General features: G+C 43.8%; 2 protein-coding genes and 1 pseudogene across 16 annotated transcripts in view; all 3 read left to right on the top strand.

Moving 5' to 3' along the window:
- KLKB1 (kallikrein B1) overlaps positions 1-754 on the top strand; it is a 33,585-nt gene extending 32,831 nt beyond the window's left edge. For 6 of the 9 annotated variants that reach the window (XM_045055230.1, XM_019828263.3, XM_045055233.1 and 3 more), the window contains one exon: positions 269-754. In XM_045055230.1, the coding sequence (XP_044911165.1) occupies positions 269-448 (180 nt within the window). In that variant the 3' untranslated portion in view covers positions 449-754. Of the gene's footprint in view, positions 1-135; positions 229-268 lie in introns of those variants that run through there. The other 3 variants (XM_045055231.1, XM_045055235.1, XM_045055232.1) reach the window with 3 other exon arrangements.
- A 4,712-nt stretch (positions 755-5,466) lies between these two features.
- Positions 5,467-25,736, top strand: F11 (coagulation factor XI). Of its 7 annotated transcripts, none has more exons than XM_045055237.1 (15): positions 5,467-6,250; positions 6,971-7,026; positions 8,978-9,140; positions 10,652-10,758; positions 11,633-11,792; positions 12,974-13,083; positions 13,782-13,941; positions 16,281-16,390; positions 16,491-16,653; positions 16,751-16,857; positions 20,320-20,488; positions 21,658-21,833; positions 22,406-22,501; positions 23,026-23,165; positions 23,707-25,736. In XM_045055237.1, the coding sequence occupies exons 2-15, from the start codon at positions 6,972-6,974 to the stop codon at positions 23,761-23,763; spliced, it is 1,773 nt and encodes a 590-aa protein (XP_044911172.1). In that variant the 5' UTR covers positions 5,467-6,250; position 6,971; the 3' UTR covers positions 23,764-25,736. The 7 variants fall into 7 exon arrangements, with proteins under 7 accessions (XP_044911172.1, XP_019683828.2, XP_003984650.2 ...); XM_019828269.3 differs by having other exon boundaries at positions 5,469-6,250; positions 9,002-9,140; positions 23,642-25,736; XM_003984601.5 differs by having other exon boundaries at positions 5,471-6,250; positions 23,642-25,736.
- On the top strand, positions 8,346-8,495 carry LOC111560373 (annotated as a pseudogene).
- Positions 25,737-25,770: the final 34 nt, after the last annotated feature.

The following is a 25,770-nucleotide window of genomic DNA, read 5'->3' on the forward strand; positions in this document are numbered from 1 at the left end:
ACATATAACAACTGTACTAACATATAGAGCATTAGATGTATTTGACATTGAGATTATGATGTCAACATTTCCTTGTTGGAAAAAACGGAAAATGCATGCATACGCTACTGAATTAAATCATTTTCATCCCATCAGCAGCCAATGAGGAACGTACGACAAAAGTATAAGAAACCGTATGTGTGGGGTGCGTGCAGTGTGACCAGAGAATTTTAAAGGCACGTCTGTCATACTTTTCTCTGATTTTATTTTTCCACCCGCTGTGCCACAGGGCGATTCAGGCGGTCCCTTAGTTTGTAAACACAATGGAATATGGCATTTGGTCGGTATCACCAGTTGGGGTGAAGGCTGTGGCCGCAGAGAACAACCGGGTGTCTACACCAAAGTCGCTGAGTATGTGGACTGGATTTTAGAGAAAACACAGGTCGGTGATGGGCTCACCAGTCTCTGATGAAGTCACCGGCGTGACGAAGCTTTCTGGAGGTGGGAGAGAGCCCAGTTTGTAGCCTACGCTTTTACATCCTAGGTTCACTTCAAGTCCTGAGCCGTGGGGTCCTCATGTGCCAAATCACGGAGAGTGGTATCTACCTCGTGTCCTTGTCCTGAGGGTAAAAAGGGACAATGTATACGCAGCTGCTGAGGACAAGGTCTTGCACCAGTAGGCGTTTGGCATTCAGTCACAACGCGAGTACCGGGAGATAACAAATGAACATTTCCGTGATTATTTGTTGTGCCATAAAATGGCAAAAGAATGTGGTTTTAAAGTGCTTTCTTCTGGGGCGCCTGGGTGGCTCCGTCGGTTGAGCGTCTGACTTCGGCTCAGGTCATGATCTCACAGCTCATGGGTTCGAGCCCCGCGTCGGGCTCTGTGCTGACGGCTCAGAGCCTGGAGCCCGCTTCGGATTCTGGGTCTCCCTCTCTCTCCGCCCCTAACCCACTCGCATTCTGTCTCTGTCTCTCTCAAAAATAAATAAACATTAAAATAAGTAAATAAATGCAGTGTTTTCTTCTGACTGTGAAACAGAAGGGAAGGGACTCCAGATTCTAGCACAGTGCTTGTGGTGGCATCACTCTTGTCTTTCTGCCTCCTCTGGATCACAGTATGTCTTAGAGACAGAAATTTCTACTCTCTTCCCCATCTGCATGGTCATTGAAACCTACCACTGGTCGCCCTGCTTGGGGTGAAGTTCCAGCAAGCTTGCATTTTGTTCTGCCAAGTGGAAGGGAAGCAACCTGTATAAGACTCACTTTTCTAAGAAAGAGTTTTCTGAACCTGGGAGAATAACAGTGCATCTCTTCTTTTTCTTTTTTTTAACATTTATTTACTTATTTTGAGAGAGACCTGGAGAGAGTGAGCAGGGGAGGGGCAGAGAGCGAGAGAATCGCAAGCACACTCGGCACATCAGCGTGGAGCCTGACGCGGGGCTCGAACTCGCGAACCATGAGATCACGAATAGTGCACCTTTTCATCTGGGCCTCCTACCTTGTTACCTGGCACTGGCACACGGCCCCGGGCTGGGTGTGCAGGAGAGGCTCGCAGGCCTGCAGCTCCTCTAACATGTGTATCACACAGCCTTCCAGCAGGGCAAGGAATCTGCTGTTCGGGGCTGGGTGGGGGGTGTCCGTGGCTATGGGGCTCTGCGGGGGTAATTCAAGACGCATGAGGTATGCAGCGTTTTGTAAATCCAGTCGCATAAATTCACGGTAGCAGGGAGTCACCCTGGGAAAAATGTGACCTAAGTCCCTATGAGACCCAAATTCCAGCCGTGCCGGCGATGACCACAGCCGGCACCAGGTAGCTGGGATCCAAGTCAGTTACACTGACTTCACACTTACAGAGAGCTGCCCATTTACAAACTATTGTGCAAAACACGTAGAAAGACGGAAAAGTGAAGTTTCTAAAAATATTTTTTCCCCTCGCCACCGAAAGACACGTTAAGTAGTAGAAAGGGCTAAAGGCGAAGGGCTGGAGGAAAACCATGAGGTGCGCCTTCCTCACAACCGCCTCCGCTAGGGAAGTGCTGACTCCGGAAGTAAATGTTCTAGACGTTGTCAAGGCTGGCTGGGTTCCACGAAACAATTAAAAGTAAAGACAGCTTCAACGTTTACTTTGGCGTGCAATAACCACAGTGGTCCTCGCTCTGTGTGGGTGTCATTTTTTCTTTAAAAGGAAAAATAAGTGGCTTGCTACCAGAATCTTTCATCTCTGGCTTTTAGGATTAATTCTAACGGGTGTTTGGATAGGACTTTGGAATGCTTGCTGGGCAACCACTGGTCAGGGGATGACCTCCTTTCGGCAAAACCGGGAAGAGGGTTTTGAAATGTGGACTTCCCCTGGGGTGTGATGATTGTGTTAAAACTTGCTGATCAGGGGGCGCCTGGGTGGCGCAGTCGGTTAAGCGTCGGACATCAGCCAGGTCACGATCTCGCGGTCCGTGAGTTCGAGCCCCGCGTCGGGCTCTGGGCTGATGGCCCAGAGCCTGGAGCCTGTTTCCCATTCTGTGTCTCCCTCTCTCTCTGCCCCTCCCCCGTTCATGCTCTGTCTCTCTCTGTCCCAAAAATAAATAAACGTTGAAAAAAAAAAATTAAAAAAAAAAAAGTTGCTGATCGGAGCCAGAGGTACTGGAATGGTCCCTGTTACTCCAGCATTTGCACGCGTGGAACAGACAGCACAGGCACACGCCTCATCCGAGGTCAGCCCACGCCTCCGGCGTCTGTCTCGTTCTCCCCAAGGTGTGCAAAACCTCTAACTTAAGTTTGCAACTTTTAGTTATTGTTGGCTACTGTTTCCTCTCCAAATCATGAACGAATTTGAAGGAGGCTTTCATTCATATAGCATATAAATGGGCTTTCGGTAGATGTCTAATGAATAAATGCATCTTTATTCTAAAGAGGAGGCAGCGGAGGCTTGAGGAGGTGAACAGATGAACTCAAGGCCACTGGCGAGGACAGAGCCAGACTGCGCGTGGCATTCATAGATCCCAGGTTGGGTCTCCAGCCCCTATCAGGGTGCCTCATAAAGGGTCGCAGGAGCAATTATAACTACCATTCATTATCCTCTAAAGCAGTGTCTCACCTGGAGACAATCCCCGCTCAGGGGACATGTGGCAACGTTTAGAGACATTTTTGGTTGTCACACCTGGGCAAGGGGGTGCTACAGACATCCAGTGGATAGAAGCCAGGGCACAGGACAGCCCTTCGTGACAGAGAATTATCTGGTCCAGATACCGATAATGGCAGGGTCGAGAAACTCCCATCGAAGGTCAGCACTGATACGTTATAATGAAAAGGGGATATTTCAGGGACAGCAAGAATGGGGCTGTTGGACGTGGGAAGCTATGCCCTCTTTCAAAGCAAATCTTGATGAGAGAGAGAGGAGCTCCGAGAGAAAGCTGACTGTGGCCGTGACTGAGAAGAGGGGTCTCCACTGCAGTGCGCCTGTGTGGTTTTCTTTGTCCCAGACAGGGGATTGTAGGTCATCAATGCTGCTAAGTTCTGACTTGCACTTGGGTCTCTGCAGACTAAGTTCTGGATTCTTCCTAAGATTTTGTCTAGTAATTCCCCATTTCCATTAGCCTTCAAAAGCATTTTATTTGACTGGGTTATAGAGGGGGGGGGGGGCTTTGCCTTTAAGACAAAAGTAGTTGACATTAAAATTCTAGACTGCAACGGCATTAGTTGAAAGAAGTCTTTAGAATACTTCCTGTTTGAAAGGAAGGTCTATTTAATCTCAGAATTTCTGTGCAAGTAAGACCCTTATTCCACTTTTACCTGGATGGACAAAGATAGTTTGGAATTTTTATATCATTTCAAAAGCTTTAGAGATTTCACTAACTAGCTAAACCCAACTTGGGATGCTGTTATTTGGTTTCCCAATGAAGTATTGCTCTCATTAGAGTCTTTCTGTTTCTCTGAGTAGGGTTGGAAGGTTATCATTATGGTCTTTTCATTGAAGCTTTAGGATAGAGATGGGGTTTCATGGAGTAAACAATACAGGGATGTAAGGACCTTATATAACTCCACATATCGGTTTTCCGTGAAAACCTGCCTTGGCATAAAATTGCCCTTCTGTGTTTGAGCTTCATAGGAAGCAGTGTGTCATAAATATGCACTTTTTGTGTAACTGGAATGTAATTCAGTTTAAGTGGGAAACTCAAGAAAGCAACTAAGGACTCTTTCTGCCAAGACAGGTCACCCAATCTTGGCAACAGATGAAATAAAAATGGCTGAAGGACTGCCTTCCTGATAGAATGCCACAGTAGTCCTTAGCACTCTGCGGGAACGCCTCTTCTGAGTCCAAATCCCCCTTAATTTTCTGCCCCACGGGACACAACGCTGTCTTCTCTCTTCTTTTCAAAAAGTGTCCAATTAGTTTATACGGAGCTAAACTTCAAAGCTACATTACTTCACTAATTATTCTCTCACGGTCTCCTTCAGTAAGTTCTCTTTTTCCATAGTTCCATTTCCATAAGAATTTGGAAAACAGTGTCCAGTGTTCCTAATCCTGGGTCACCTCTCCTCACAGGCACTTGGCCACTGGGGATTAGGTCTTCCACACTTTCAGAATCGGTTCAGATAATGGCAACCTACGTGTAACAGACATGAAATAGGAGGGTCTCTGTCTCCGAATATTAAAAGGCTCAAAGGAAGCTGGTGGCGTTTTCTAAGCTCCGAAGATCCCCCTCCTATCACCGCACTGTCGCTGAACGAAGTCTAGTATCCCCTCTGATACCAATGACTTCAGAAGGATCTCGAATGGAGGCAAACCTGTCTCCAGGTTTATTTCTCCTTTCATCTTCAGAATGTTCCTTTTTCGTTTCTTGTTAATGTTTATTTATCTTTTGAAGGAGAAAGCGCGCGCGAGGGATGGAGAGGCAGAGAGAGGGAGACGTAGAATCCAAAGCAGGCTCAGGCTCTGAGCTGTCAGCACAGAGACTGACGTGGGGCTCGCGCTCACTAGCTGTGAAATCACGACCTGAGCCAAAGTTGGACGCCCAACCGACTGAGCCACCCAGGCACCCCAAGAATGTTTTTTTTAAATTTATGACTGCTTTGTAAACCTAAAATCGTACTTTGCTTTCCTATGAAGAATTAGAAGTCTTCTCTGAACCATAAAATTATCTCTCAAAAATTGATGTACTTTTTTTGGTTTTAGTTTTGCAAGGGAACTAAAATTTATGTAAATCAGACTTTTAAAACAGATGATTTCTGGGGGGAGGCTTGGGTGGCTCGGTAGGTTAAGCATCCCCCTTCGCCTCAGGTCATGAGCTCACGGATTGTGAGTTCGAGCCCCACATCAGGCTCTGGGCTGACAGCTCAGAGCCTGAAGCCTGCATCAGATTCCGTGTCTCCCTCTCTCTCTGTTCCTCCCCTGCTCATGCTCTCTCTCTCTCTCTCTCTCTCTCTCTCTCTCTCTCAAAAATAAATAAAGATTAAAACATTAAAAAAAAAAAGGCAAAGAGAATTGACGGGTTTTGATTGCTTGCAAAAGCTAGACACGTGACTTCCTACCTCCCCTTTTGTCTCCGATTGCGGACTCTAAAGAAAGACAGGAAAGCCCCATGTTTCTCCGTTTCTTTAAAAAAAATTAAGTCAGACTTTCAGTGTTTGCAAGATGAATAAAAAAGGGGTTGGCGTCTTGGAACTGACCATATCGACATAACCCCCGGAGGAGGCGACTTGATACAAAGGGAAACTGAGTCTAGGAGCGCTGGGCACCTGCAGTCTGCGCCACCCTTTGTCCCCACCCCCAACAGGTGACGTTCCCCGGGGCCACACCGCGCCTCAAGAAGCCACCAGACCTTCCCCGTTTTCTTTGTAGACTGTGAGCCTCGAGTTAGGCGAGAATTAATGATTAACAGCCGATGTTTGTCACTGTGGTTAAGGGCAGCCGTGGTTACCAGGCATCCCAGTGTGAGGGGCCAGTTGCTAAGCCACACAAATTCAAGTTCTCTCCCAGTCTCTCTGGGGGGAAGTTTCGAAAAATACACGGTGAAATAAGACAAAAAGATGTATTGTCTTGAAAGAGCGAGCAACCGGACCGCTTTAGATACGCCGAGATTTTGAGTGCTCTCGCAGACACTGCTGTAGGAAAAGACACCGTTACACAACATCGGGAATCGGGAAAAGTAAATATTAAAGTTGAGTGAACGTGTCCTGCCCAAGCTCATTTAGAGGAGGATGAAGACCATTTTGGAAGAAGAGAAACCCTGTTGTTGAGAAGGTGGCAAACAGGCCAACAAAATATTTTCAGGTACGATTTCAAAAATTCTTTGATTTCCCTCCAGCAAATTTTCCTTGAAGTGCCTTTCCCTACCATGGGGGGTGGGGATGGGGGGGTCTTACAAATCTTTTACAATAGAGAATTTTACAAATTAGAAAGATTTTTCAAGATCGGGGTTAAAACAGTAGCAAGTCTTGATGCGTCTCGCTGATAGTTTTTCACAGAGCAGTTAGTTCAATGCTTTGTGAGCATAAGTACGTTTATAGGTAATGAAGACGGTCTATGAATATACTTGCAGCAGACTTTTCTAAATGGTAACGTCATAAGTAGAAAGTCATTTAGAGCTTCCAAGAGGTACAGAGAGAGACTTCAAAGATGGAAAGAAAGGAAACACATTGGAAAAGAACACAAAAATGGAAAAAGTGGAGTTGGGGAGGGCTCGGATGACAGCAATGAAAAATATCTGGTTAACGGTGAGCTGGAGGCACGGGGGAAGCAGAGATGGGGGGACTCCCCCCGTCTGCTCTGGGTTCTTCAGAACTAGGAAAGTCTTGAACTCTACGTGCTATCATCCTGGGGAGTGTCCTAGGATTTGGGGAAGGTAAAATTCAGCATTAACGTAACAACCTGCAAATACCGTAGAATTCACCACTCCTCTCCCTCCCTGTTTCTTGTGAGCCCTGATGTCAGTGAACTACTTATAAATTCACTTTGCATGCTCTAAATACATACACATTTTTCTTTTTGTAGGATGATTTTATTATATCGAGTGGTACATTTCATTTTATTTGCCTCAGTTTCCAGTGGTAAGTAGAGCCTAAGCTCAGATAAGAATTGGAAACAGCTTAATTTCCTGCTTTGAGGACTGGGAAACAGAAGGGCTGATCTACAGGCCCACACCATCTACTCCACGGAAGGACATTAAATCATTTTATTTTTCACTTAAGGGCTCCAGGGGTTTTCAAAACAGGGAGGGCAATTAAAGAACAGGAATTGGTCGTCATAGTAGTAATCTGGGTCCATATGTAGAAGTCACATCCAAATCTGTACCTCTGTTTATATCCAAATCTGCATCAGTCATGACAAGTTTGGTGGTAATTACTACTTCCTTTGCATCGCATGGGGGGATTTCCGTGGACCATGAGAACACTTCTAGGTGCAAACAGACCCTTAACTAATGAGGGGCCGCCTTGCAACTCCAAGGAAGCCGCCCGGAGCTTGGGGAGAGGGGGCAGGTTTCTGCTCACCTCCGGCTCACTCTTGGGTAGCTGCAAATCTTGGAGAAAATTATCCTATATGCAGAGGTTATAGTTGGGTAAGTTAGAAGGCGTATGTGGTGGGTTTTGAGCACAGGCTGTGGCAGGGATCCTTGACTCTCTTTTTCCCCAGAGATCTCTTTGGACTGCGTTCTCAGAGTCATGTTTTCGAAGGCATAAAGTAAAAATACAAAGGATTGCCAAGAAAATCAATTGTATTGCAATATCGTTAGTGAAAATGTAAAAACGAAACGAAACAAAACAAAACCTGATACAAAAATAGATGTCCTTCTTATTGACACATGATGTAACAAGGTTTAGCGGGGGGTCTAAAACTGCAAAGTAATAACCACCACCGAGCTGGTGATGTTATTTGAGGATATCGGCAGCTGTCATGTTTTCTTTTTAAATCTGTAATCTTAGTATGACAAAGCAGATACTATGAACACTGTGGTTCGTTACATTAATGATGGAAGGCTGTATCACGTTTTGGGTAGAGGTTAATGAAAATAAAGTTGGAATGTTCCCCCTCCAAGACCCTGGCTAAATCCAGTGATAGTTTTAGTGATAGTTTTCACTGCTCTGTACCTACGTACTTTCCCACATACTCATTGGTATGTTTGTTACTACGATAAATATTTGAGTTATATTTTATCCTTCCCAAAGTATTTCATTTTTACTGTAAGTGTATGTATACATTTATATACATATAGCATGCATATGTTACATATATGAAAGATATTAAGAAGCCTTCTTAATGGCAGTGTACTAAGATTAAAAACTACAACCTTTTATTCAGTGACTAATAATGACCCAAAGAGCCATAATCTGGAATATTAAATATCTCTTTCTAGAAACGGAAAAAAAAAATCGCTTCTTGGCCTTTTGGCTAAGATCAAGTGTAGAAACAGAAAAAAAAAATGGGTTTTATCCAACTTAGCTTTTAAAAAAATACCTGTGTGTGGTTTCAGCTGGAATGGGAATTCGGATATTTTTCTCAGAATCTACAGTTCCTGTTCCTCAACTGGCCCATTTTAAATAGTGAGGTGATACAGTGTATCACAGCCAGGGCCATCAAACACTATTGAAAAACCATCACTCTGGATCCTCTGTTTCATATAAACAAGGAGTTTTGACAAACAAGCAACAGGGAAAGGGAAAAGCAGGCGGCCCGTTCCAGACTTGGATGTGACCCTGAGGAACATCTTTGGCCAGGAAAGCTCTGAGAAACTCTTCAGTTACCCGCAAAGCACCCTCATCTCCAAGATAATCCCTCCGAAGCACAGTTCCATCGAGGCAAATGTGCCATTTTGCGATTTCTTTTTCTGTCTGAGGCTGTTCATCCAATCAACCGACATCAAAGGGTTGATTGCTTTGATTTCCAAGTTCGGGCGCATTTCCTGGGAAGTAGACCTACTTCGCTTGCCTTTGTGAGATTGTTATCTAATTCGATACGTGCAACTAAAGCCCCCAATAATTCATGCCACGTATTACATCACAGAATGTGTGACTAAGCTGTTCACAGATACCGGCTTTCAAGGAGGAGACGTGACTACTATTTTCTCGCCAAGCGCCAAGCACTGTCAGCTTATCTGCACCCACCATCCGAGATGTCTGCTTTTCACCTTCATGGCTGACTCGTCGTCGGAAGATCCTACCAGATGGTAAAATGTTCGCGTTTCTGCACAAAGGGAGTAGCTTTCTGGGATGATTACTTACCAATAAGTATTCATCTACCATTTTATAAAATGGAAGGTTAATGATGGGAAAACATGTGGTCCTTCAGTTGAAATATTGAGTATGGCAGGAAAAAAAAAATCGTGCCCAGGCAGATCAGGGAGGAGCAGACATGCCTCTCAGTGTGGACTTTCTAGCTCCCCTGTGGTCTAGATTTTAGCGGTATACTTATTTCTCTCCGCGGTTATTACGCCTCTTAATCATTTTGTTCCTTGCTTTTTGATTCATTATTGATATTTGATGTTATTCCAACCGGTGCTTTTCCTTCAATTATTTTATTAGGAAATAAATATTTATAAATGTAGTTTGAAAGAACAGCACAGTGATCCCGTCACCACCAAGTTTTTTGTTCGCCATTTGTGCCTTATCTATATCTATCTATCATCTGTCTGTCTATCTATCTTTCTATTTAACCAGTTGAAATAATTTGAAAACCGTATAACATTTTACTCCTAAATCTTTCAACATACCTTTTCCTACATAAAGGAAATGATTGTAACAAGAACCCCTTTATAACATCTCAGGTGTCCCCCAAATATAATTTATAGCTATTAACCCGTGTCTGCTCCAGATTCACAACTACATTTAGTGGTTTTGTGTCTATAGTCATCTTTTTAAAAATTTTAGGACACTTGGGGACACCTGGCTGGCTCGGTCGGTTAAGTGTCCGGCTCTTGATTTTGGCTCACGTCATGATCTCATGCTTCCATGAGACTGAGCCCCACATTGGGCTCTATGCTGACAGTATGGAGCCTGCTTGGGATTCTCTCCCTCTCTCTCTCTCTCTCTCTCTCTCTCTCTCTCTCTCCCTCCTCTGCTTCCACTTTCTCTCTCTCTCTCTCAAAACAAATAGATAAAAACATTAAAAAAACTTTTAGGACATTCCATCCACCACTTTTGTTTCCATGTTGAACTTGAACATTCATTGATGAAGCTTTACTACAGAGGTAAGTAATCAACATGTTTGTGTATTATTGCTGCATTCATAGATATTTGCATAGTATCCTGAACTTAAAAAATTACTACTCTAGAGTCTACAACAAGGGTTGGCAAACTTTTTCGTGACGAAGCCGGGGTTGAATATTTTAGCAACGATGGATCCAGAAGCAAAGTCAAAGATATTATAGAAGTACTTCTATAACTATTTAACATGTAACCATTTAGCAATAAGACGCCATTCTCAGCTGATGGGTTGCAAAAAACAGGCAGAGGGCCGCTTGACCAACGGGCCATAGTTCACTCCTGTTTCCAGTTAGTAGGGAAAACTGTACGTGAGCTCGTAAGTGAAGGGATGTTAGAATGGAAAAAAACCAAACAAACAGCTTTGCTAAGAAAATATTTGTTTTGGCATCAGATAGAGCAGTTTGTTTCTTTCTCTCTGATTTTCTGTGTGCTGACTTTTAAGATCCATTATTTTAAAACGTAAGTTCTCACGCAGGTTTACTTGTATCCTGAAAGACAGTGTAACAGAAACACTGCCAAGGGTGAATATGACAGGAGCGATTTCTGGATATTCTTTCAAGCAATGCCCACATCAAATAAGTGGTAAGATATCCTATTAGAATTCGTAAACACTTAGTTACTACGATATATATATAGTTATATCACATATGCTTATACGGCTATGAAACAAAGCCCTGCGGTGTGGACTTAGAGTCTCCTAATGAAGTTCTTTCAGGGAAGAGTCAAAACTAGCACGCACACCCTGTCCCCCCTTCGTTAAAATTTACCCAACTAGAAGGACACGCCTTACTGTATCAGTTCTCATCATTCATCTTCCTCTTCCCAGCTTAAAGTTTTATATAGAAGTCCATATTTTTGTAATGTTTACTTATTTGTGAGACAGAGAGAGAGACAGAGCCTGGAGCCTGAGCAGGGGAAGGGCAGGGAGAGAGGGAGGCACAGACTCCGAAGCGGGCTCCAGGCTCTGAGCCGTCAGCGCAGAGCCCGACGCGGGGCTCGAACTCACGTGCTGTGAGATCATGACCTGAGCCAAAGTCAGACGCTTAACCAGCTGAGCCACCCAGGCGCCCCTGGAAGTCCATACTAGACATATTACTTCGAATCAAAGGAGCAACTAGGAAGGTTGAGACGACACCTAACCGTCAAAAGATCCTCCAATAGGTTAGTGGGTCAATCAGTCAGTGGAGTTAAGGAGACAAGGGAGGCCAGGGCAGAAAGTTAACAGAGCAATTTACAAGTCTAATTTTATGGCACCATAAGAAGGGCATTTTCATTCTTTTTCTGCTTCCATGTGAGCGTAGAAGTTAAGCAGATGAAGATGAAAACAAAGGACTTCTGAGAAAAAGTGACTGGAAGAGTTGAAAGAGTAAGTCAGGAAGGGCAGTTGCTAACGTAGCACCGTTCAGGTTGGCTCTGGAGTCTGGAAGACGGCCACGTTGTCTGCTTTTGTCTCCAGCTTGCCACAGGAATTTGTACGTGGACCTGGACATGAAGGGCATGAACTATAATAGCTTGATGACCAGGGATGCCCAGGAATGCCAAGAGAGATGCACAAATGATGTGCACTGTCACTTTTTCACATATGCAACGAGGCAGTTTCCAAGCACGGAGCATCGGTGAGTGAGCCGTAGGCTGAGCCCGCGGACAGTGAGTAGATCGTCGCCTTGTCTGATGGAAAACAAAATTTCTCCTCGACTTGATGCCAGAATTTTTGTTTTCAGCCCCCAAACGACATTTCTGGAATAAGTACAGTGCTAATAGTTGTCTTCACAGCAAGTAGCAGAAATGCATTTCCTTTATGTTAAGGGCTCTGTCTTTTTACTGACATGGTTGGATCTGCTTCACCCATCGCCTGGCTAATTTAAAAAGTGATACGTTTCTTAACTGGAAGTTTTGAGACAGTTACAGTTGATCTGACTGCGTCATTCCCAGCCTAAGGATTATAGGACCGAAGGGAAAACCTACTCAGACCTCTCTAAGTAAGAGTTCCTTATCTAAGACAGAATAACTGAAGCCCATGTGAAGTGTTTTAAAATCCACCCCAAACTGGATTTTGAAATATTCTGGAGACAAATGTGTGAGAATGTAGAAATGACCTGATCTCTAATGATGAATCGGTGTTCTCGTTAAAAAAATTTTTTTTTAGGGAGAAAAATATCACTAATTTTTATATTTAGAAATTTCTGAGATGTTCTAGGGTTGTATAGGAAACCACACTGATCTAGAACCCAACAAAAAAAGGAGAACGAAGTTTAAATGACCCTTATTTGGATTCCCCTTTGGGTTTTTCCATTCCACTCTCCACATTCACAAGGAGGTGAATAATATAAATAATAATAAAGCATCCGTCACTCCTTTCAAAAACGATGACGATAAGACCGAACGCTCAGATTTAGAAGTAAGTTTTCACGTTTTGCGTTGGGCTCAGCGCAAGCTACATCTTCTTAACATGTTTCACGTCTGAGACTTAACACGACAGGGACAGCAAGCCAGGAAATGGGGAGTAGAGAAGGGCTTGAGAATTCGTTACTTCCTACCTCCAATTCTTCAGGCCGTCACCTCTCCAAAGCTGTCATTTAAGTGATGAAAACTAGAATTGACAACATTCAGGGGCCCTCCAGGTCCTGGCAGAGGGAGGACTCAAGTCCTGCTGTCCAGTATCAGCTTGATGCTTTTCAGAGCAGATCCTCAGCTGTCAGCCCAGGAAGTCTCTAGACTGGAATTTCGTATCGTCTCATGTTGTTTCCTACATGTACTTAGACGACTAAAACATTTTCCCATTTTTGTTTTCGTTCAGAAACATTTGTCTGCTGAAGTACACCCACATGGGGACACCAACCAGAATAATGAAGCTCACTAAAGTGGTGTCTGGATTTTCACTAAAATCCTGTGCGCTTTCTAAGCTGGGTAACTGTTACTTTCTCGGCGAGGTGGTTTAACCATTAAATAGTAGGTGCGGATGGTAGGAATGAGGGGCCTGACTTAGGACACCCACGTGCGCTCCCTGGTGAAATGGACCAAATGATCTTTTACCTTCTTCGTGTGAAAAAAATGTCATTATGTCCCATGTAATTAGAGCTCTATTTGAATTTAAAGTTTAAAATAATCACTCCAGTTTTCCGAATGAAAAAAATTTAAAGAGCTTGGGATAAACAAACTGTAAAAAGAATTGTTATTAAGATTTTAGGTTCACTGCAAAATGGAGAGGAAAGTATGGGTGTCCCATAGACCCCTGCCCCGGGGCACATGCACAGGTTCCCTCATTATCAACACCCCCCGCCCCCACCAGAGTGGTACATTTGTTACAATCGATTGACATACATTGACACATCATAATCGCCCGAAAGCCTGCAGCTTACATTCCAGTTCACTCTTGGTGTTGTATATTCCATGGGTTGGGATAAGTGTATAATGATATCTAGCTATCTTCACGGTATCGTGCAGAGAATTTCTACTGCCCTAAAAACCTCCTCCGTGCTGGGCCTACTCGTCCCTCTTCACCCCGCAGCAAACTTTTTATATGGAATCTACAAATACTCTAGCTGGGATTTTACTGATTATATTGGGGAGTTGATTTCTTAAACATGGTTTCTTCTGTCGTACAGCTTGTATCAGGGACATTTTCCCTAGTACGGCATTTGCGGACAGTAACATCGACAGTGTCATGGCTCCGGATGTCTTTGTCTGTCGCCGCATTTGTACTCACCACCCCGGTTGTTTGTTTTTTACCTTCCTTTCTCAAGAATGGCCAAAAGAATCTGAAAGGTAAGGAATTAAGATGAAGATTCATGCCTTAAGGCGGCCGATCAAGGTCCATCCTTTAAAAAATTCTGAGCAGCTACACGTTTAATCGAAATGTCTGCAGAGGACAGGCCAAAGTTGCCGGGAAGGATGCCTAGCCCCTCTCTCTTTGCATTCGCCACCTGATGACCGCAAACCTGAGGTTACCGAGGACTCTTGTTTCTTGAGCTGAGGGAGGTCTCTGCCTGCAGCAAAGGGAGGGTTGCCTCATTCTGAACGGAGTAAAGAACGTAAGGATGACCCCCAAGGGGCAACTTAGTCCAGGGCCCAGTTGGAGATCAGTGAACCTAGAGTAGAAAGGGCTGGGAGTATCAGGGTAATGTCAAATCCGAAGTGAAGAGAGGTGGAAAGGAAGGCCTATATTAATGGAATTGGGGATAATTGTGGAGGGGTGTTTGAGAATTGAGATGCTGTTTTCCTATCGATGGGTACCAATACAGGAAACCATGCTGAAACGTGGGAAAGGTCTTTGATCATTACAGGGATGTCTGCTGGGGTTGTGGTTCCTCATTAATAAGATTCACTAAAACAAACAAACAAACAAACAAACAAACAAAAACAAGAAACCAAAAACCCCACTTAAGAGTGCTTCAGAATCTCGATACTCTATATTATCTGAATGGGAATTCTCAGAGCCCCCGGTATTTGCCTGACTTGGCTGTTTGCGTGAGAAATGGGTCCCCCAGAATCCAGCTGGGTTAGGCCCTTGAGGTCCTTGTCCGTCAAGCAAGCCTGGTTTTCCATTGAGTGACTTTTGGAAGCACTAGTTTGGTCCCATGAAAATATATCTGTTACTTTCATTTACTCAACGATATACTTTATTTGGTGCCTGCTGCATACAAGGCACTGTTCTAAACACCAGGGATACCACTAGTGAACGAAAGAGACGAAAACCCTGCCCTACTTGGACAAGAGTGGAAGTGATAGAGAAGTCATCAGGTTGGGATATATTGTCTAATGGGGAGGCAATAAAATCTGTTGACTGGTTGTCTGCTCTGAAGGAAAGAGTCAGTGAGAGCTCTAAGACTTTTGGCCCAAGGAATCGAAAGGATAAAAATACCCATGACTGGGATGCAGATTTCAAGGCGCAGATTTCAAGAGGGAAGAGATGCCCAGTGGACATCCAGAGAGAAATGTTGATCTGGAAGTTGGAAAGGGAAATCTTGAACCAAGAGGAGAGGTTTGTGTTCTGGATCTGTGTCTGGGTATCACTAGCATACCGCTGGTAATTGAAGGGACTGAATGCAGTCAGAGAAGAAAGGGGGTTCAAAGGCTGCATTATAAATGGCACAAATTAGAAAGATGCCTAATCACTGCTCATTTTCTTTTTTTACTCCTTTTATAACATTCCCGGTCAATACCTGTAAGAGGGGTAAAACACTGGATCCTCAGTACAGGGTGAGAGAGGAACAGGAGTGCTAGAAGCCAAGACTTGGCTTTTTAAATTGAAATTAATTAAAATTAAATAGAACTAAACATTCATCTCCTCAGCTGTATCAGCCACATTTCAAGTGCTCAGTAGCCACATGTGATTCGGGGCTATTGAATTGGGTGGCGCGGGCATGGACCGTGTCCGTCCATCATTGCAGAAAACTCTATTGGACAGCACTGCTCTCGACTGTGATTTGGGGCTAATCAGGAAAAGTTGTTTTGTTCCAAGAAGAGGCTGCTTGTATGGAGCCTGTGACGAATGCCATTTATCCGTGTCTGAGCCCGAAGCAACTCTGGATAGCAGATTTCTCCAGAGCATGAAAGTTATGGAATCTTTGAAATGGGCGAGGAGTGTTGAAAGAAAGGAGAGAAAGAAGGAAGGTGGTAGGAACACTGGCGATAGAAACAGCTCGGAAAACTTTTATGGAGGCAAGTGGTATCCTGTTGAAGGCCTGTCTACAACCTATGGATCATGGGGTCTGACTCAGTGATGTATGAAGAGTACTTACAAAATGAGGAATTGTTCACCCTTAAACACACCAACATGAATTGACTTTTGTACGTGTTATAAAAATGGTTCTTTTCGGGGCGCCTGGGTGGCGCAGTCGGTTAAGCGTCCGACTTCAGCCAGGTCACGATCTCGCGGTCCGTGGGTTCGAGCCCCGCGTCAAGCTCTGGGCTGATGGCTCGGAGCCTGGAGCCTGTTTCCGATTCTGTGTCTCCCTCTCTCTCTCCCCTTCCCCCGTTCATGCTCTGTCTCTCTCTGCCCCAAAAATAAATAAACGTTGAAAAAAAAAATGGTTCTTTTCATTGATATGTGTTACGTGATCCATTTATATTCCCTCCTCCCCCCCCCTTTTTTTTTCTGTTAGAAACCTTTGTCTCCTGAAAACATCTGAAAGTGGATTGCCAAGTACACGCATTAAGAAGGACAGAGCTCTTTCCGGTTTCAGTCTGCAAACCTGCAGGCACAGTGTCCCAGGTAAACAATGGAGCCACTGTCTCCTGATCAAGGTCAACAAACCTAGGTCGACTAGTGGTAAGTTTGGTGTCTCGTACCTGATGTGTGCTTTCCTGCCTAGTGTTCTGTCATTCCTCATTTTACCACGACACTGATTTCTTGGGAGAGGAACTGGACATTGTTGACGTGAAAGGGCACGAAGCCTGCCAGAAAATGTGTACCGACTCCATCCGTTGCCAGTTTTTTACCTATTCGCCATCTCCAGAGTCTTGCAACGGAGGGAAGTAAGACGTACAAAGAGTTACACAGATACTCCCGTCCCGTCTCCTCGAGGGGGGGGGGGGGGTGTTATGTTTATACTCTTCTGTTTCCCACCTGCAGGGGTAAATGTTACTTAAAACTCTCTTCAAATGGATCTCCAACGAAAATACTTCATGGGAGAGGAGGCATCTCTGGATATACATTGAGGTTATGTAAAATGGATAATGGTGAGTTTAACGGCTCGCGAGAAAATACATCTGAAGAAGTTATTTTTATACCAAATATATCATGACTGTCAGCGTCAATAGTAACCGCAAAGGGGAGAAAATTAGTACAATAACCAACTTAGATACAATTTTCTGTTAGTTTTACTCCTGTCATCCAGGCTGACCATGTTTTAGTGGTAAATATTGGGCCTCAACTAAACTCTGCATTACCTAATATTAAGTGAGTATGGGTTTTAATTGGACACATGTATACAGTTTATGATGAGACTCAGGCTCAGTCAACACTTTTATGTTTAATTCCTACTATGAAGGCTAACTATCTTTCTTATTATCCTTGAAGATTGAATATCGGTCACAGGAATTTGGTTAATCAGATTATTTGTTTTCTGTCCATTGGCCATTACTTGGTATTTAGTTGAAACATAAATAACTACCATATGTTTGAAAAAATGTGTATGTATTCAAGAAACAAAGTAGCTCCCCTTCAGGGGTCTTCATTCTTTCAGATCCCCTGCAAGTATTCTGCATACTTACCAATATTGGCAAAAATTTACAGTAAAACTCTATTTATTTAGAACAATGAGTATGACAGGGTGGAAAGAAAATAAAAAGATTCTCTAGATTAAACAAGACCTACAATATGTGTAAAATGTGATACAAATTACCCTGAAAATAAGATCAGCAGTGGCCAATTCTAGGGGCTAATTTCTGAGCATAGTACTGAGGGATGGTTTGTAGGCAAACAGAACGATCTCCAGACAGAATCTCCAACAGGAGAGAACATTATCGCACTTTTCTCTAAATTACCATAATAACCTATGATGACTTTAGTGCTTACTAATTCACATAAAACTACATGTTTTAGACTTTTTTCTTGCTTGATGTCCGATATCACAATGTACTACGAATTTAAGATTCAACTGAGATTTAATGAGTAAAATAGAAGTGATGATTATAATTTGTAACAGTTTTCAGAGTATAAAAATCTTCTGTGTCAGAATTATTTCTCTACCGAGAGGAGAGTAAATCCTTAACGTCTGACAACTTGTCTTGTAACATGTACAATATTGTGTCCAATCTAACATCCTAACGAGGAAACCATGCCTTCCTGGAGTACAGAGGGACCTGGTGGCCCAAACTCCTTTAAAAAGCCAGCCAATTAAGGTGTATCTCCTATATTCTGTTTTCCTTACAATATATTTATCTAAGAAGGAGCATTTATGATAATTCTGTTGTCTTCGTTCTGCAAAGCATGAGAAGGGACGCTCGGCAGATGTTGTTGTCAGTGATGTTGACGTAGTTTCTAAAATGGGAACCAGCACTCAACACTTGAACCCGTTCCCCACTTTCCTTTCATTACGTTCTTCTCTGATCAATGTATGGATTCTGGTGTATGAAGGTTACAAAATATATCAGATGGAGATTGATAGCTGAGGCAGAGAATACAAGATAAAGGAAAATAAAATCTTAAGACTTTTTAGTGCACCTTCTGAAACTAGATAATTAGGTTTTCCTGCACTACGTCCGATGAAATAATACCCTAATGGGAGGGGATATGTAACTGAGGGGACTCTCATATCTTACACCATCATTGGTCTTCAACATAACTTTCTGCAGATGCAGAGGAATTGCTATCAAAAGAAATGTTTCCTAACACAAAATCGAATGTTAAACACAGATATTTGCAGCATTTTGTTTGAACCGAGAGACGAAATAGAATGAACATCAAGACCTATCATTTGTCCCTAAGAAAGGCACTATTGAATTGTTAATAACATATTTTAGTTACTGTATACCCATTCATTTTCCTAAACTTTGCCGTTCCTCGTAAATCACAAGGGCTTCCCTGTAATTCCAGAATCTAGTCAAAACCTTCAAAATGTTGCTCTGAAACGAATCTCACCCCATCCACCCTCAGGTGAGAACACTTTTCTCGGTGTGCCAGCCTGTTTAAGCTTTCACAAACACACCCAGCTTGTTCCTGCCTCTGCTTGCTACCAACTAGAGTTTTCTTCAAGACTCCTCTCTTCCTATTTGATGTTTGCCCCAGGATTATACGTCTCTTTTCCTGTTCAGAAAAGAAAGTCCTAGAGAGATTGTTCTACACCCGCACAAAACCAGGAAACAGACCATCAAGGACTTGGCTTTTTTTTAAAAAAATTTTAATGTTTATTTTTGAGACAGAGAGAGACAGAGCATGGGCCGGGGAGGGGCAGAGAGAGAGGGAGGCACAGAAGCTGAAGCAGGCTCCAGGCTCCGAGCTGTCAGCACAGAGCCCGACGCGGGGCTCGAACTCACGAACTGTGAGCTCATGACCTGAGCCGAAGTCGGACGCTTAACCGACTGAGCCACCCAGGCGCCCCAAGGACTTGGCTTTTGACTGCTGACCCTTTTGCTAACTTCACACTCCTCCTCGTCCTCTAGCTAAGGACATGAAGCCTCCCTGGTCCTCTGAGCCATGCTAGTCTAAGTGTGGTCTGGGTGTAGCATGTTGACATCAGCAGTGAGCCTGCTAGAAAGAATTTCAGCAACCTCCCGCCCCCAAACTGGATCAGAATCAGCATTTTAAAAGATAACCAGGTGGTCCATATGCACATTAAAGTATGAGAAGCATTGCTCTAGAATACTGTTGTCCCGGAACACCTCATTCCAATTCCATCTAGGTTACTGGGGCAGATCTGGCCAGGGCTCCCATTGGGAGGGTGGGTTCTCATTTGGCGTGCCAGGAAGTAGGAGCAAAAAGGACCATCCTGCCCAGGGCAGCTAAGACAGGAGGAAACAGAGGGGGTAAATGTGAATCAAAGTGCTTGGAAAGTATCAAGGGTTGAACCGGGAGAAGCCCAAACTGTCAACAAAGCCAAAAGGGGAAGCAGTTCACAGACAGAAGAGCAGCCCACGCTTGCTTGGATGGTGCCCAGCTGGAGCAGGAGACTCTGGGGCCAAAGGTCAGCCTGAGCGGAAGAAGATAGGAATTGGACAAAAGGTGTAAACTGAGAGGGGGGTGCTCACTTTTCTTTATGACAGTATTTCTCCAACGTCAGCAGGGCGGGTTGACATTCCGATTACTAGGCTCCATTGTCCAAGTTTCCGATCTCCTGGGCCTGAGGGGAGCTCAAGAAGTTTCATTTCTAAGAAATTCCCGAGTGGCGCGATGGGTCCAAGGGCCACACTTGACAACTGCTTTAAGAGAACCATCAGGGTTAGCAGATGAGGGAGGAGAAGTCTGCCACGCAGGACCGGATGAGACATTCTTTGGGAGCATGGCATCAGAAGGTGACTTAGTCATGCAGTTTTCCTGTGCAAGCTCTGCTTGCTGAGTTGATTAGAAAATGTCTTCAAGTCAAGGTCGTGATAAGATACTGAATCGAGGGCAGGTTTTCTTCTCTTTCTGCCTGAAGGGACGTAACTGCTGATGGAAGAGGAAGACTTAGGAAGCCACTCATTGCCACCCTTCTGTTGTAGTGTGTACGACCAAAATCAAGCCCAGGATTGTTGGAGGAGAGGCATCTGTTCATGGTGAGTGGCCATGGCAGATAACTCTGCACATCACATCACCTGCCCAGAGACACCTGTGTGGAGGCTCCATCATTGGAAACCAGTGGATACTAACAGCTGCTCACTGTTTGATTGGGTCCGTACCATTACCGATTTTATTCGTTCCCCGGGGGTCGCCCGTATACTGAATCTGTCATTAGCATTTTAGTAAATGTTGTAAAAATGTAAATTACCCTATTTTAACCCTTAGTTAAAAAAGAAAAAGGCAAAAAGAAAGAACAGTTACGGTCTACCAGCATCAGATTAGGTGTAGGAATATGATGGCATATTATTCTGCTTTCCCATTTAAATGCATCCACATGCCCAGGGGTGTTCTTGTTATTTCCCATCAGAACATATCATCTGTGCTTGGCTTGGCATCAGGTCCAGAGCCAAACACAAGGAAAATTTCCCCTTCTCTAAATTCGTCGTTCTCTCTCTCCTTCATCTTTCCACTCTCTCCTCTCCTCTCCCCTTCCCTCTCCCTTCCCCTCCCCTCCTTCTCCTTCTTGCCCTCCTCCTCTCTCCTCTCTCCTCTCTCTCTCTCCACCCCCCCAACCCCACTGCCATGTTTCCAAATACAGAAGGAAGAGTTCATTACGTATCCTCAGATTGGATTCCCTACTTAGGTCAACTTTAATATTGGTCGAACCTAAAAGCTCCATCAGGAGAGTATATGTATTCCAGGGAATTTTAGTTGGCCAAACTTCCTCTTTGCACTTTGGTATTCTCTGAGTTTCCAGACATGGTTTTGTGTGTTTGTTTTTGTTTATACTTACGTTATAACTCAAAGATATGTTTGAAGTCAATAGCCTCCTTTACCTTTTACCTTTTCCATATGGGAAAATGGAGTACAAGAAAATCCAAGTGAATTTCTCAGGTTGATAGGTAATCAATGGTAGGGTTGAAACTAACACCCGGAACTCTTCATGGGGGGGGGGAGTCAGGGGGAGGAAGGGAGGAGGAGAGAGAGAGAGTGCAAGTGTGTGTGTGTGTGTGTGTGTGTGTGTGTGTGTGTGTGTGTGTTGGAGGGTCAAAAGAGCATTCATTCATTTTTATGTGTTTAATATAGTAAGTGCTCACCCAGGACCTTCTACAGGAGGAATATGTGAGTGAAAAATTTTAGCATGAAATCACTTCTTTCCGACAAAAAGCCTGCCGCCGGCAGAAAATATTAGTAATAGCTAGGTAAATAACAGTATAGCTCAAATGTTTGGGAATCATTTGGTAATGAAAATTTCTTTTCCTCTACTTTTTATTCCTTAGGTTAGAGTCACCTAAAATCTTGCGTGTCTATAGTGGCATTTTAAATCAATCAGAAGTTAAAAAGGACACAGCTTTCTTTGGGGTTCAAGAAATAATAATTCATGATCAATATGAAATGGCAGAAAGTGGGTATGATATTGCCTTGTTGAAACTGGAAACGGCAATGAATTACACAGGTGTGTCGAATTTTAAATGGAAGGATCTCTACAATGATGGCCTAGATGTATTGTTTAACACTGCCAGGTTCATGGCCTGAGCCCCACAATCTCCAGGTGGTATGATCATGAGAGAGGGGCTACTAAGCTACTCTTTTAGTCTGCTAAGACCGGCGCTGTTCCCTGATCATTAAATCTTACTATGGGGTGTGGGTGAAGCGCTAAGTTTTCTCCAGGTTTCTTCAGGTTCACAGAATGACCCAACTCTATAATATATTGGAATATTAAAGATGACCTATATCTCCCTTTTAGGGGCAAGGGTCAGAATGAGTAGGCAATTTCTACAGGGTCAATAGACCTGGTTAAAGAGATGAAGTTAGGAGGGAGGGCTGTGCCTTTTCTCTTCCTTGTTCCCTCCTCCCAGGATACGTGATAGAATGCTGAACACAAGGAGTGAAAGTGAATGACGATGAGGCACAGCCCGAATAAAATAGAGAACACACTGAATAATAGAAAGTGAAAGAAGAGAGTCTCTCCTGGGAGAGAAGATGTATTTTGTTTCTGATGACCAAACTATGACTTTTAAAATTTAGATGCTCAGAGACCCATATGTCTACCTTCCAAAGGAGATCGAAGCGTAATATATGCTGAGTGCTGGGTGACTGGATGGGGGTACAGAAAATTAGGAGGTAAGAAACCATGTTTCTGTGTGTGCTCCACCCTAAGGATAAAGAACGTGGTTTCGTCTTAACCTTTTCTGCTCTATCAAGTCCCACAGCTAAAATGTGAGTAAAATAATCACATTCTTCAGCTACAGAAAGCATGCTGATGAAGAATGAAGAGACAAAATTACCCAAGTGAGGAGGATCCCATGTCTGTTTGATTGGAAATTTTAAATATGACAATCTCTTTAATGACTCATTTTTTGTAATGAAGTTTAGTGTGAAACCTAGCACTTTTTATTAAATGTCATAGCCTGTTATCCAATTATTTTCTCTGGGAGGTAATTCCAGTCAGAGCCAGGCTTAGTTTTAAACGGAATGTTAATATACAATATATTCTCTATAACTCTGTAGTTATAAAAGGTCTAGGAGGTAAACCTAGTATTTTTTTTTCTTTCTAGATTTTTGTATCGGTACGCTTTTGATTTTAAACATACGTGTTTGTATTATATATGTGATTATTCCAGTCACAAACCGAAAATTTTTTTCAGACAAAATACAAAATACTCTCCAGAAAGCTAACGTGCCCTTGGTGACAACCGAAGAGTGCCAGACAAGATACAGAGGGCACAAAATAACCAATAAGATGCTCTGTGCAGGCTACCAAGAAGGAGGGAAGGATGCTTGTAAGGTAAGAGTGTTTTCGGCCATTGAATATAGTCACATGAGAATGCTTAATGCATTTAAGAAGCAGTCTTCTGCCCCGGAGCAGGGAACCACGGTCAATTTGTTTTGCTTACAGTGAAGTTTCTCAAAGGGCCAAGAACAGAATTTTTTATTTTTTTTTTAAATTTTTTTTTCAACGTTTATTTATTTTTGGAACAGAGGGAGACAGAGCATGAACGGGGGAGGGGCAGAGAGAGAGGGAGACACAGAATCGGAAACAGGCTCCAGGCTCTGAGCCATCAGCCCAGAGCCCGACGCGGGGCTCGAACTCACGGACCGCGAGATTGTGACCTGGCTGAAGTCGGACGCTTAACCGACTGCGCCACCCAGGCGCCCCCAAGAACAGAATTTTAAATGAAATCACTCTGAGACCCATGCATTTAAGACGAGAAGCATCTGAACCTATCCGTGCACCTTTTTTTTTCTGCCCCCCTGTCACAGGGAGACTCGGGGGGCCCCCTGTCCTGTAAACACAACGACGTCTGGCACTTGGTGGGCATCACCAGCTGGGGAGAAGGCTGCGGTCAGAGGGAACGGCCCGGGGTTTACACCAATGTGGTTGAGTACGTGGACTGGATTTTGGAGAAAACTCAAGCGGTGTGAAAGAGTCCCCGGATGTCATGTGACCCCTGAAAGGCAAACCAGAGGCTTCCCGGGAGGAGGGTTTTGATTTGACTGAAGGAGACAGACACCGAGCCGCCATGTTCCTCCGTGGGATCCAGGGTCAAGACAGGCGTTGAGGGGCCTTGGTGTTTGTGAGCCACGCGTCAAAAGACACAAGCTGTCATTTCCGCAATTCCCATTGTATGATAATCAGAGTTTGTTTTCAGCATCCAGTCTCTTGCCTTTTGATCACACCTTACTGAGCCAAAGAAATCCGAGACGGTGGTATTTTTTTTAAGATTAAAGGATTGCCAGATATACCAGGAACGAAGCGAGTTGTGTCACCGGAGGCTCGGGTACCGCGGCCAAAGCAACCACCATAAAGAGGTTTGTTAGGTGAGAAATGGGGGCTGGAGAAAATGGGGACAAGGACCGTCGCCGTCAAGTTGCAAGAATCCGTACTCTGCCTACGTGAGTATCCTCCTTCTGTGAAGGAGGAACTTGATGAGATTCAATGGCATGTTTTCAGAATGATCAGGAATCTTTGTCATTTCACCTTTCAGTATGTTTCTGAATTAGTCTGGGTAGACATAAGCCATCAGCGAGCATGAATGTGGACTCCAGAATTTCCGTATGGGAAAGGATTAAAGGTAGTAGTTTACCTGGAAGTGGTAGCTTAGGGGAAGGATCTTTTTTTTTTTAATTTTTTTAAACATTTATTCGTTTTCGAGAGACAGAGCATGAGTGGGGGAGGGGCAGACAGAGAGGGAGACACAGAATCCGAAGCAGGCTCCAGGGTCTGAGCTGTCAGCACAGAGCCCGACGAGGGGCTCAAACTCACGAACCGTGAGGTCATGACCTGAGCCGAAGTTGGTCATTCAACCGAGTAACCCAGCCACCCCGTCTTAGGGGACGGATCTTAAAAGTTGTACTTGCCTAGAAAATTATAGGTGTGTAGATTGTATACTTAGTCGGTGTGATTCTGGGTCAGGGAGGCTGATAGAGATGAAGGGAGTAAGCTAGAACCTTCCTAAGAGAAGCTGCCACTGTGGGTGTCAGTTTACAAATTGACCTTTCCAGATAACAAAGGGATTGGACAGAATTCAGTACAAAATACATCCATACTACAGGGAAAAACCACTTTGGGAACAAGTGGATGGTTATCACAGAGCCCTCGTTAGCTCCCTGTATACTAAGTACTGGGGTTTTCCCTTTAGTGTGAGTATTTGCCCGGTGATGGTTTCTGATGAGGTGCGATGACTAGAGTCGGCACTGTCTCCACTGCAATTTTCACCCTGTGTCAACAACTATACGTCTCGTCCAAGATGAAAAATATCTATTGAGCACACTGAACCATGAGGACACCGTGGTTAGCATATGTAACTATGTCCCTCCTTTCACGGAGCCCCAGTCTGGTTAGCATGAACAATGAAAATAAGCCAATTACACAAGTATAAAATGATTTTACACTTGAACGAGAGGGATGCACAGGGCTCTATGACGAGAGAGAAAGAGCATTTGGGGGCGGGTTCAGAGATTGGGACAAGAAGGAGTTTGTGCTGAGGAAGACAAAACACAACCAAGGACAAACAAAACCCCACATCAAAAAGGCTGGGGTGGTATAAGGGGGCCAGATCTGAAACACTTGCAGATTCAAACAGGACTGGAACGGAAACTTGAATGCCATTGAGATTACCAAACAGCACTAATAATCGTCTCATTATCTGTTTATTTACCTTAGTAGTCTTGATGTAACACTTCACAGTAAAGAAAAAAAAAAAACGTTAGGATATAATTCCTCGGAAGAAGACATCTTTCCTTTACATTCCCCATTTGTGTCTTTTTGTTGTTCCAAAGGAGAGGAAGAAGCCTTCAAGTTGGAGGGGAACACGTGTCACTGATCCATTTCTGAATAAACGTTTGGTGTTCTTTATCAACGTTTATTTATTTTTGGGACAGAGAGAGAC

Source organism: Felis catus, chromosome B1 (genome assembly GCF_018350175.1).
Source record: "Felis catus isolate Fca126 chromosome B1, F.catus_Fca126_mat1.0, whole genome shotgun sequence".
Classification (NCBI taxonomy): Eukaryota; Metazoa; Chordata; class Mammalia; order Carnivora; family Felidae; genus Felis; species Felis catus.

Coding starts and splice junctions, on each gene's coding strand:
- F11 (XM_003984601.5), top strand. CDS start 6,972: ATGATTTTATTATATCGAGTGGTACATTTCATTTTATTTGCCTCAGTT. Junction 13,084..13,781: donor CTGTGCGCTTTCTAAGCTGG/GTAACTGTTACT, acceptor TCTGTCGTACAG/CTTGTATCAGGGACATTTTC. Junction 16,858..20,319: donor GTTATGTAAAATGGATAATG/GTGAGTTTAACG, acceptor CTTCTGTTGTAG/TGTGTACGACCAAAATCAAG.